Genomic DNA, 12,764 nt, shown 5'->3' with positions numbered 1-12,764 from the left:
TCTTTGCGACAATATTTTTGTGAGGTTCAATGTTTCGAGAGAATTTGGTACTCAGAAGTGCTCCACCAAGAACTGGCTGGCAGTGACTGTCATCCTTAAAACATTAGCAGGGTACTTGCTAATGAGGCACATGTTCGGTTCCCCCTCTGGGCCTTCCTACGCCCTGTGAGAAAGGACGAGACAGAGAGCCTCAAGCTACTGCTGACCCCGGCTGAAAAGACCACACCGCTTAGTGCGGCAGCCTGCTTGGACAGTCCCTGATTAGCAGAGGTTCGTTGCTGTGTGAACGTAGCTGTCTTATTTCTGGACCTGAAGTAGCTCCTTAGAGGCAGGTGGGATATCTTTATACTGTGATCTTTAGCATGCAAGTTTGGTGCTGCTGTTCATGGAGTCAGCTGTGAGTTTTTAGCATTCACTGATACCTTCTCACGCTATCCTCACCAGCAGCATTGTTGGGAGGAGGAACTTCTGGATGGTAAGTCTGACTTCTTTAATACGAGGCTGTTATTTGCATAATTAGTCTCTTGCAGTATATGAAATAGATCTAGCTAAACTCTCGTGAGTTTAAGATGATTGATCCTCAGGGAAGTCTTTTTTATGATGAAAAAGCTTCTCTCTAGAGATTAGACTGATGTTCTTAACTCATGTTGGAGAAAACATAGTAGTCTTTGGTCATCTGGGCATGATCTGAAATCGCGATCTAGAAGGAAGACGTTGGTACGTTCCATGTGGTGCAATTTCAAAATAAGCTCAGTAGGTTTGATCCCTGTCAGAGGAGATAACGTCAATGGGGTAAAGAATTTTTGGTCTGAACCAAAGCAGTCACCCTTACATTCTCAAAGGGAAATAATAAATGGTGACAAAGTAGAAGTCTCCTTAGCGTTGTCTATAGGATGTGTGGTGTGAAACCTTACTCTGGAGTGAAAGACTAGGGGTTTTTCTTAACTAGTAGCTGTCCTGCCTTGCTGGGTTTTGTGCTGTTTGTTTTTTCACTTGCAAATCTTAGGTGGTCCAATGATTTTTTTTTAAAAAAATGAGTGTTATGGTATAGTTAACAGCTGTGCCTTTCGGGCAAGATTTTTTTCTTTACCTTAAAAGTGCAGCAAGCACTTCTAAAATGTGCTTTGGAAAGGGTCTGTCTGGTAAAGTGAAAAATACCCATGAAATAATGAGGCAGTATAGCAATACTGCGTTCCGACCACCAAAAAGGTGTGCATGCGTTTTTTCCATGTGGAGTGCATACAGCACAGGAAACAAATCACGGCACGGCAACATACTTATTTTCATTGTGCTCAGCATTTAAAGTAAATGAGAGGAGAAGGAAATGGAATCTCTAAACAAAAGAGAGTGATTGGTTTATGCTGGTAATTTTTCTATTAGAGTTTCATAGTGTTCATTATTTTTAACAGGATGAGAACGTTTTTTAGTAAAACTACCAGAAACAATTTTCTAGCAGTGCTTCCTAGTCTTGGTGTAGTTAAGCCTATTTCATGTATGACTTTTTTTTACTATTAATCTACGTTTAAAATTTCATACTCGGACTTAATTTGCTGTGACTGGAAATGTAGTGTTCTTAGTCTTCGGGAAATCGGTTCCATTTTCCTTGAAAGAAGGGAAAAAAAAAAAAAAAAGGAAGATTACAGAAACCTGAAATAGAAACTTGTCTTAATTACAGATTCTTCTGAACACAGGATTTTGCATTTCTTTTGAGGCTGGTTAAGTTGCTTTTTTAAAATAAAAATTGGCTTGTGGCTTGGGCTCATTCCAGCAACTTAAACAGGTCCTTACTTTTAATTACGAGTGGTCAGCTGAGTTCCTCAGGTACTTTAGTAAAACATGTGCTTGAGTACCTTGAAAAATTGAGCCTCTAAAGATTAAATAAGGCTTTAAAGACTAGATTATTGGCTTTTTTGTAACGGCTAATGGACACACACAGGGTTCACTCTGGCAGCTGAATTGGCAAGAGCAATCCCTGTGCCCGTTAGGCCCTATTGGTGGGAAGTCCAATACTGGAGATGGGCTTATCTTAAACATAAGGGAATTAGCCCAGCTTCCATTTAAATCACTGGCAAGACTCCAGCTATATTCAACAGGAGAAGGGCTGAGACAGCAGGCGTACAAATCCCTGATTCTAGACCTGATCCCTGCTTTTCTTGCACATCCAAAGCTCATGCTGAGTGCTGTGGTCACTTTAGCAGGATTAAGACTGAGCGGATTGTTTGGGTAGATTTATATTGCTGTTCATTGTAAGAAGTACTGATACAGTTCTCAATGATGTGCGGTTAGTAAATACTCATTGGTTTAAAAAAAAAAAGACACCTGTTGACAAGGTAAACTGGTCATTCCGAGCAAACTGCTGAAGTGTAATAGAAAGTCATGTACAATAACTGGTTAAATAGCTCTTCTGTTATCTGTAGCCCTGTTCCAGCAAAGCACTCAAGCATGTGTTTGCCATTAAGCACCTGACTACTTGCACTAAAGTCAACATGCCTATCCTGCTGAAAGTGGAGCACATCTTTGGGTGGAAAAGGGCCTAAATTACGTCGGCCCTGCTGCAATATGCCTGTGCGTAGTGTGTGTTGGCAGCCGTTCCCTCCCAAACGTGCCTCTAGGACTGAGCGGCATTTTGTAGGGGGAAACCCACGACTCTTAAGGCACCTAGCGCTTTGCTGTTTGACCGCCCTCTCACAGGATGTCAGCTTGGACGCTCGTTGGAACTGGCCGGTTGTAATTTCTCGGCAAAATAATGTCAGAGAGGATGTGTGATACTTGGGTGTGAAGTCTGCAGGGCTGTTGGTGAGAACAGCATTGAGCTGTGTGTGCGTGCGTGCGTGCATCATCTGGGCCTCTGAGCATTAACGAAGGTGATAATAACCGTCTTAATGGTATGGGTGCCTACGAGCAGCATTTTCTAGAACGTGTGGTTTAAATTGATAGATATGTATTCAGACGCTTCAGTGTTTAAGTGTCCATTTCCTAAATTAGTCATAAACTTTCCTTTCCCCTATCTCCTATTTGTCCTGCGTTTAAAAACTAAACACTTTGTCTGCACATAGGGTTTTGTCACTGATTAAAGTGCAGGGTCAAATTTTATTTGTTGGGGAGGGGGGATTCAGGCTCCAGCCTGAAAAAAATGAACAGGCCATCCTTAATTCATGCTTTTCAAAACAGTTATTATAAAACCATCAGAAATATGCATGTCTTTCCTCATGTGTTGACACAACTAATGTTGCATATATGGACATTCCAGTTCAGTGATGTTGAATTTTCTTGGCATTGTAGGTGCGTATATGTGTAACTCAGGATCCTTAATGGTATTTTGAGGGAAGGTGGAGGAACAGGAGACGGTGGTCACGTAGTGGACTGTCTTGTACTATCAAAATAAGAACCAACTATGTCTGAGCTAAATGGCTTAACATAGCCAGAAAAAGGTGAGGAGAAGAGCACCCAACACCCAAAGATGAGGCACTAACAGCCACGTTAGAAAAGGATTGGCCGTTTGGGACTTGAACTTGCCACCCACTGAAAACAACGGCAAAAATCCCACCGAATTAAATGCCTCAGGCTCTTGCACAGGCCTGATTAGACACTTTTCACAGAGTAACGTATATGCCAAGTAATGCTGTTATTTGTCAAGTAAATTATTCGTCAGATCCATCATCCTGCCATTTCTCTTCTGGCAGAGCTCCCGCTGAAGTCAATGGCAGTACTGTCTGAACGAAGCCGGTAGGATTGGGCCCGAGGTTAAGCAAAACCTAGCAGTGGCTAACTTGGTCCTTTTCCTTGGGTTCATAAAACCACTTGCTGGACGACAGGTAGGCAGCTGGGGTGCTCTGGCTTGTTATGCTAATCGTTCTTTCGCTGATGCATATTATTCCCTCACCTCTCTGTCGTTAACCTACCTGTTGCCATACCAGCTTGGGGTCTGATCCTGTGAATGCGTACGTGCATATGTAACTTCAACCTGCGGGCCGTATAACCAAAAACGAAGTAGTCCGGGTTAGTGGCTGTGGCCCTGGACTTCCCAGTGGCAGTCCTCCGGGGCGTGCTGTCTTCGCCGCCGCTGCCCGCGCTCTTCCTGTGACCTTGGAAAGCTGCAGCACGAGTGAAAAAAAACTGCAGCTCTGACCTGTGTGACCAGAAGCCTTCCAAGGTGACTCTTTTTTCTTCTGTTGAATGTAGAAGCCTTGATTATATGGTCGACTGGTTCTTTTGGTTTGTTTTTAGCTTAAATGCTAATGTTTTGAATCTAATTGGGTTTTATTTCACCAAAAAAGGAGGATTAATCTCCTATTGTCTTAAGCGGAACAAAGTTAATGCAAGCAAAATGCTTAAAGGCATTGCACTTCTGACTATCAAAATGCAGCTCAGGCAACTGCGCTCCAGCGTTGAGCTCAGTCTCTCGTTGCTACCTATGGGAGTGTAGCGTGTATAGTGGTTAAATTAGCTGCAGGGGGGGCTCCCCTGTTGCTCCAGGAGCACGTTAGAAGCATCTTGGGAGTTGCAAGTAACCTTGAAGAAATCAGACGTGATGGCCTCAAGCGATGGTAATTCTTGTAGTCCATAACCTGCTCCATATGCCTGAGAGGTACTGTGCAAATTAGGCTCTGTTTATGGGAGGCTTCTTGGGTTTTGCTTCTCTGGAAATATCCAGTGTTCTCCTGAAGGGGAAAATCCTCACGCGTGGATCATGAGGACAATTAAATGTTGCAGTGCAGTCAAGTAGTGGATCCTGAAGCACGGTTAGGACAGTAAAACGGCTGCAGAAGACCTCTTTGAGAGCGACGCTGGCTACTCTCGAGGTGGTCCCGGCCTCGGGAGGAGCTACGTGGACGACTGGCGCCCCGCAGCAGAGCAAAGGGGTGCGGGGCGAGGCGGTAGGAGCTTCCCCAGCACCGGCAGGCGCGCGGTCTGCTGTGAAATGAAAGGGTGACAAGGCAGGCTGTGGCGCTCAGGCGGCGTTTACTGGGTTGCGAAGATCAGACAGGCCTGAGGAGCCCGGTCATCGGCTCAGCGCATGGTCGATGCTCCTGAAGGAATTATAAGGAGGTCCAAAAGGGAGAAAACTTTGGAGTTAGTCAGCGTGTCAACTCTTCTATAGCGAATGTTTGCGATAGACGCGTGGCCTTAGAGGGCAGAGTTATTTTTTGATGCTGTTACACGCTCTCCGGACAGGTTCCTTAGTTTGCTCAGAGCCACCCAAAAAAGCGGATGACTTCCCGGCGTCCCCCAAAATACCGTGACAGGACGCTGCTGCTGTGTTTCTGGGTGCGCGCGAAGCGGCAGGCTGCCCCCGGCGCGGAGCGGGGCCGCGCTGCGCGGAGCCGCCCGTCGGGGCTTTTTTTCCCCCCTTTTTCTTTTTTTTTTTTTTGAAGTCTAATTACGGCAGAAGCCAATGAGCGGGCAGGCTGCGGCGCCCCTCTCGGACCTCGCCGGGCGGGCGGGGGAGCCGAGGGGAGGGAGAGAGGGAGGCGGGCGGGCGGCGCAGTGCCCGCCGCACTCGGCGCGGAGCAGCGCGGCGGGCGGGCGGGCGCAGCAGCGCCGCCGCCCCGGGGACTCGAACCCGCCACCTCCGCGCCGCCCGGCCGCCCCGGGGACTCGAACCCGCCACCTCCGCGCCGCCCGGCCGCCCCGGGGACTCGAACCCGGCGCGGCGGGGACCCGAAGGCGGCGGCGGCGGCGGCGCCCCGCAGCGCTCCGCCCGCCGGGCTCGCTGCGGCGGGGGCTGCGAGATGGCCGCGGACGGGGGCGGCGGTGGCGGCGGGGCGCTGCGCCGGCCGCGCCTGGGGCTGTGGCGGCGGCGGCTGCTGCTGCTGCTGGCGGCGGCGGCGGCGCTGTGCGGCGGCGGGGCGGCGGCGGGCAAGTCCCCCAGCTGCCACGAAGTGCGGACGGCTTTCCAGCTCCGGCAGATCGGGCCCCTCAAGCTGGTGCCCGACGTGCCCACCGCCGGTCAGTACCTTTGGGACAGCACACGGAGCTTCCCGGGTCGGGGGGAGGATGCGCGGGCCGCCGGGGAGAGGGAGGTCCCCTTGACCCGCCTCTGTGCCCTCCCAGGTGGGGCGGAATTGGATGGGTTTGGCACACTTATTTAGGGAAAAAAAAAGTCCTGGAAGAAGCGACACGAACAATTGCTGGGTGCTGGTATCGCTCGTTGATCGCCTCCGCCACCAGCCCTCTCTTCCCTTCACGGCGCGATCCCTTCGCTCGGTACCTAAAGCAGAGGGGTTCTCTTAAGATATCTCTTAGCAGGCAAACGGGTAGCGGAGTCACTGGGGAACGCTTGCTTTATAAACGGTTACCTTTTCCTTCTCTTGCAAAGCCGGTGTAGGGCTCCCCAGGCAGACTGCTGAATGTACTGTCCTTTCTGAATTAGGGGGACTTGCCTTGCTCGTGAATCCAGGACCTCAGACAAAGAAGAGTAACATCTTGGAGGTATCAATTAAATAGCTTTCACTTAGCTGAACAGCGTAGCTATGGTATTTAATACTTCACAAAAGTTGACAGGTGGTATGGTGTTTCTCTCTGCCTTCTCATAAAGTTGCAGAACAATGCGTGGCACCAATGAAATGGAAAAGCAACACGTGTGAAAGAAGAGATTTTTCTGCATGTTCTGTAATTAACCTCTGGAATTTATTGCAAAGGGGTTAAAATCATGTGCTGTGTCCCAAAATGATAAAACTCTTATGAATGACCATATGTCTGTCTAGATAACGGTGTCACATCCCCCTGGCTTTTATGTGTTTTAAGAATATATTCACAGGAACTGTGATAAAAGACTATCAATCTCTCAAAACAGCCCCTAGCTGCCTCTTCCTGGCATACAATTGTCTGGAGGTGTGCGGTGCTATAAATGTCAATTTTTGTTGCTGGTTTATTCTTCACATCTTTTTTGAAGCAGTTCCATTCAAAGTCCACCGAGGTTGATGGAGAGACTGTTGTTATCTAAAATGAGTTTTGAATATGCTTTCGGGTGTGAATTTCTGTTCTGGAAGACTAGAATTGATAGACTATTGGTCTGAAGTGTTATGGCAACTCTCCTGGCTGTAAATGACAGCACAGTGTTGGTGATCTTTACCTTCTCTTTCCATAAAGCATGTGAGATGACACGTGGCTGAAAAAGCTGTCTGTAAGCAAGGAATTATTATTTTGTGGCAAGGAGGGATCTGCAAGAAAGGCATTGTGAAACTTGAATTATGTTACTGTTCTCTTGTCCCGATAGAGACGTCAGTAAAAGGTGTAACAAGGCTCTTCACCTGTTTTGTTGCGCATCTAACGCACTGTCTTGCATCTGAACTCTTTCTCAAAAACGTGCTTTCAACTTTAATTAAATTGGTTGTCTTACATGCTCTGTGAGCTCCGAGTGCTCTAGCTGCAACTTGGGGGAAATGATGCCCCTGCAGAAGGAAGGTGGAGATGCTGCGATGTTTCAGAGGTGGTTTCGTTATATTCTTGGGTCATATTGAACTTCTGTGTTGCATAAGTGAATAGCATGAGGGAGGTTAATGTGCTTTGAAATTTCAGCTCTCGTGAAGGTTTCTTGTGGAGAGGATGCTCCGGAGGAGAGTGGAGCTGAGCAGCAGTGGTGCGTGTATTCATCTTCCCCGGGCCTTAAGTATGCTCTGCTCTGCCCCAAGCTCGCATCTTGTAACGGCATCTCTTGCCAGGCAGTAACGCCTCCTATCTTGTGTCCTCTTCTAATTAGGTGTGGAAGTGTTTTCCAGTGTCGTCTTCTGACACCTGTTATCAGTGAATATATCTTTGCTCCCCCCCCCACTAGGATACGCAGCTCGTTGTACTATGCAGTTTACCAACCCATGGATGTTGAAGCGTCTCCCCTCCAGAGTTTAGACAGTTGACAGTTCAGGGCAAGGCAGAAGAAAAGGGACGAAAGGGAAAAGCGGTGGGTGGATGAGCGTGATGCTGCAGTGGTCTGGATAGCTACGCGACAGCTGGGCTGAATCCAGCCGCGAGCGAAGCCTGTGGAAAGAGTCCCATTAACCCCTGCTCGCATGGGCCAGGCCCATGTATGCGCTGGGGTGCGTCTTGGTTCTCTGCATGTTGTTTTTGGCTTGCTTTCTCTACAAAATTGAGCTTTAAGTCCAGTTGCCTGTCTACTAGATATTTTCAATCGCAATAGTGTTGAAAGCCCTTGGCGAATCTTAAGCCAGTATTTATTGGGTAATAAAACAAATCTGATAGAGGTTAAAGCCTTAAGGGTTGTTAAGTTCTGGTAATCCTCGAGAAAATCAGGTGCTCGGTTGAGGAGAGAGGCCCAGTGTGGTGCTTGGGTGACGGACCGATGGGTGGAGGTTGTCAGGTGCATGTTTGTCTCCTCTCATGGGTGGCACCTATGTCCCCTATAACAGTTGCTCCCGAGTGCTGGTTGTGGCAGCAGTGCTCTGGTGGCATGTCATGGGGGTGGTTGGTGCCTTCCCCTGTGAGGTGTGGTCTGCAGATGAGTTGCGAGGACGGTGAAGTGATGCAGCAGCTGAGAGGAAGCCAGCATGATGCTGAGAGAGATGGAGAGCAGCTTGGCCAGGACCTACTTCTGCGAAGGGTATTGACAAGGGATGGAGGAAGACTCCTAGGGAAGAAATGCTTCTGTTTTTTAGGGTGTCACATGGACCTGCAGCCACCTCTGAAAATCACCATCTTCTGGAGAGCACTCTTAGAGGTGCCCAGGAGCCTCCTCTTAAAATCCTGTTCCCTGTTTGGCCAAAATATGTGGTTTTTCTTTGCGCTCTAGTGAAATCCAGTCTGTTAATGAGCACAGGACTAGAAGAGCAGTGTCCTGCCCTGGGGACAGGTCAGAGGCCCAGACAACACGTATGTCTGAGCAGCAGGTCTCCTCAGTTGGTCTGTAAGACTTTCTCCTCTACCAGCGGTGACCTGCCCTGCTACCTGATAGCGTGCTTTTCAGGAGCAAACTCTGTAGCAAATTACTCAAACAGCAAATGGATGGGTCAGGTAAAGGTACTTCTCTCTTGGTTGTGATTCAGAGGGGGTTTTGTGTCTCCCTTCTCAATGGGGAAGCAAGGCAATATCCTCCTGGTCCCACTTTGGGACTACGCTGCTCTTGTCCTTCGGTTGTCACAGGCTGAGCTCCAACGTTTCTGTCGGAGCTCCTCGCTTAACGTTTTGTTGAGAGCGATACGCTGTCCCCAGGGGTGCGGGGCTGCGCTTGTCCTGCCAGGAGCTAAGCCCGTGGTTCCAGAGAGTCTAGATGCCGCGAATCCGATGCTCGCCGCCACGTGCGGTATTGCTGACGTGCCCGGGGGCTGCAGTCAGTGATCTCCTGCGAGCCCTGGGTTGTATTACAGCCTCACTGCACATAGGCACAGGCTGCCTTTAAACTTCCAGTTAATTACAGGCTTTCCTGTGCTACTTTAGTGTAATGGTGGCTGGTTGTCACTGCTTTCCAAATTCAGGGTAGGAAAACTGAGTGGTCCCCGCTGGAGTCTGCGACTTGTCCGCAGCCAGGCGGTGAATAGTAGCAGAGCCAGAATGAAAGCATCCTTCTTGATCCCTGGGGTCATCACTTAACCGTGAGAAAATCCTCCCTCTTCGTACAGGTTTGGGTCGGTCTCTCCTATGCTTATTGACTAGCATATGGTTGTGCAGCCCTCCACCCCCCTTTTCCCAGTAAAACTATAAATATGTGGTGTGTTTAGAGATAGGAGGGTTGGGCTGCTTTCTGGAAAGCAAGAAAGATGAGCCTGTCACTTATTAAAGAGTCCCAGGAACTTTGTGTCCAAAATAATCGTGTTGCGGCCAGTAAAAGGAAGGTTTGCAAATCTGTTTGTTACATCACATGCTCTTCTGCAGCTTTACAGAGAACGTAGAGGCTGCCCAGGTTACGCTCAGAGACTAACCTCTGAAGGGCAGATTTTGTCATGTTAAAAGCTTCTTTGTTCTCTCACCCTGCGCTTTAAATCAGCAGAAGAGTTCATCACCGTATACATGTACTGAATATCCCATAGCAGGGCTGGACACACATTAACAGTTTATACACTAAAACAATTTACTTTCGAAATAGTTACAGGAAAGTCCTCGATTCCTACCAGCAGCTCCTTGCTGCATGTGGTGCATACATTAGACCGGTTCTCCTCCCGTCTCAGCCCGTGGCAAAGCTCCCATTGTTTTGAGAGGGAGTGTGAGCTGAATCCCTTTTGAGTAAATCCAAGAGTATCTATTAAACTAACCATTTCATTATGAAACGGGTCATACCACACTTTATTTTCCTGTTTTTTCTTTTATTACCACTCAGCTTTTTATTTCTATCATCTTAATGAGAGCACTGTAATTCCCAGTGGTAAAGGTGCAGTGCTGAAATGCATTTTGCTCACAGCAGCGTTTTCTCAAAGTCGCTCCTAAGTATGGCATGTGCCAGATGTGAAGTGTGCTTGTTTTATTGGCTCTGGAAAGTTTTTGCCCTGTCAGAATGAGTGACTAAAGTTCTCTGGTGTGGACTGCAATTTGTGCTCGGGTTTATTGTTAACCTGGATACTTGGTTGTGTGGAACCGCGTTCATCGGTGATGTAATGCTGCTGAAATCACTAGTGTGGATGGAGGGTGCGTCTGGGAGCAGGGGTTGCTTGATGAGCATAGTCACGTTAATACTTAGAAACAGCGTAGGAGAGGTAAGATTTTAAGGAAAGTCGCAAAAATAATGCTGTTTCCATGAGTTTTCTTCCTTTAGAAAATCCTGATAGCTGTATTTGCCCAATGTCCTTGGCATTACTCTCAGCTTGCTGTAAGGGAAGGTTCTCGTAATGCAGTACATCTCCTTTCTATTACGTTTAATATTTGCTTATTTGTGGACGTGCAGACTTCTTCCTAGTGGTTTAAGCCTCGGACTGTTGACCTGTTGGAGGAAGTGTGCTGGTCCAATATGAGATGGATTCTGTTCCCATCTTTGCTGCTTTCTTGCTGTATGGCCTAAACCAAGTCCAGCTGTGTCTCAGTTTCCCTTTCTGTATGCTGTGTGATAATATGTTATTTTGAGGATTGCAGCTGAAAAGCTGCCCCGAAAAGGAGGAAGATCACAGCCAAAGTTATCACTAAGATACCTTTGTATCTTCAGGCTGACCTCTGCATAATCCTCTTTACTCTAGAAAAAATGCTAGAGGTAAGCCTGTTTCCTGATGGATTGGAAGCTGAACCTGAAAGTTGTCCATCCTTCACCTCTTGTTCAGAGGAAGTCTCAAGAAAGAAGCAGTCTTTCCAAAGCCGGAGAAGTCTCGAGCTGCTGACTGCAGTTATGTGATAGCTTTCCTGCTGCTCAGAAAAGCTGTGATTCTGCAGCTCCTGGCGGAAGTGGTTCTTCCATTAATCTGCTCAGGGTTTTACAGCAATCTTCAGGCTGTCACCAGAAGTGTTAACCTAAAGGTGGTGGTGACTGTGGATGAAGGCAGGACTTATGCCAAGGGTAATGTCTTCCCTGCTCCCCTCTTCTTATTCCATGCCTTAAATTTGTTTGACACTGGACTAGCTGCCCTCTCTGTAATGCCCTCCTGGGAGTAATCACATGTAAAAAAATCTGTTTAAACTTACTTAGTGCCTCATACAGATGGGATCACTGTTCCGCTGCCAGATGTAAATCTCCGGTTCTCATATCCATGAGCCTTAGGAAAAAGTGTCCTCGGTGATTTGCATGAGTGTTTAGTCCAGGTGAGCAGAAAAAAACTGGCTTAGGTATTCAGATCAGCCTTTCCTGTAAGCATCTTGGCAAAGAATCCAAAATTCAGCAGAGAATTGCCTCCCTCAACCCCCTCCACTTGCCATTGTCATCAGACAGAGCTGAGCATTCCTGTAATTCAAATTGTCTATCCGCTCTCTCAATCTGCTGAAGAAGATTGTGGAGTGATTTTTATTATGGTCACCTCAAGATACGGTGATTCTGATGGTGAACTGGATCTGAAGATGGAGAACAAGTTTAGTAAGAAATGACCTGTGCTTGAAAATATTGGTGACTTCCAAGAGCTGCCTCTGTAGCACCTTATCTGCTACTGAAGTTTCACCACTAGTAACTGCAATCCAAAAAATAATAGAAAAATATCCCTCCTGTGTCCCCTTCCCTGGTATAGCAGGGCTGAGCAGTCCTTAACGGAAGGGCAGTGCTGATGAAAATGCATTAATGTGGTAAGTGGAAACACAGTTGGCATGATAATAAGTGCTATATAAATCAATAAAATAGATACATCAAAATGAGTAAAAGCTTTTATAAAGATTAATCATGAAAATTGGCACGAACCTGAGGTTCTCTGTAAAAAGCAAGGATATTTGTAAAATGCATCCTGCGCAGTAAAACGGATTTATCTCAAAATGGTTTCACTTTTAGATGGTATAAAACTAGAGCTATAGCTCCTAATATTGCAAAGCCTTTAATTGAATCTTTCTTTCATGAAAGCATAAAATGACATGATAGAAGCATATGTTTAATAATACTTCAAATAGATGCTCATCATTTACCAGTTTAGAGCACAGCATCTGCTTATAGGGGAAAATACAAATGCTGGTGGATCAGAATGAATTTCCTAACGGTAGCCAAGCCCGTGACACAAGAAGAATTTATACCCAGTCTCTTGGTCTTTGTCAGCTTGATTTGGTATTATTGTTTAATGTGATTGAATCATCTTAGAACACATAAGAGATATTTCCAGATCATATAATGTGGTGATACTTGTTTCATTCACATTAAGGTAATTTCTAAGCATTATTGGTGGATGAAATAAGGTACCCAGCTAACATTTAGTAGTTTATCT

The 12,764-nt window shown here is 46.9% G+C and overlaps 1 protein-coding gene across 1 annotated transcript in view; it reads left to right on the top strand.

The window, feature by feature from the left end:
* Positions 1-5,732: 5,732 nt before the first annotated feature.
* The window catches only part of LOC104143560 (glypican-5), a 397,244-nt gene continuing 390,212 nt past the window's right edge, over positions 5,733-12,764 (top strand). The window contains exon 1 of the mRNA XM_009674126.2: positions 5,733-5,949. Within this exon, the coding sequence (XP_009672421.2) occupies positions 5,733-5,949 (217 nt within the window). The remainder of the gene's footprint in view (positions 5,950-12,764) is intronic.

Source organism: Struthio camelus, chromosome 9 (assembly GCF_040807025.1).
Source record: "Struthio camelus isolate bStrCam1 chromosome 9, bStrCam1.hap1, whole genome shotgun sequence".
Lineage (NCBI taxonomy): Eukaryota > Metazoa > Chordata > Aves > Struthioniformes > Struthionidae > Struthio > Struthio camelus.
Note: the sequence above shows the minus strand (reverse complement) of the source record. Positions and strands in the feature narration are given on the sequence as shown.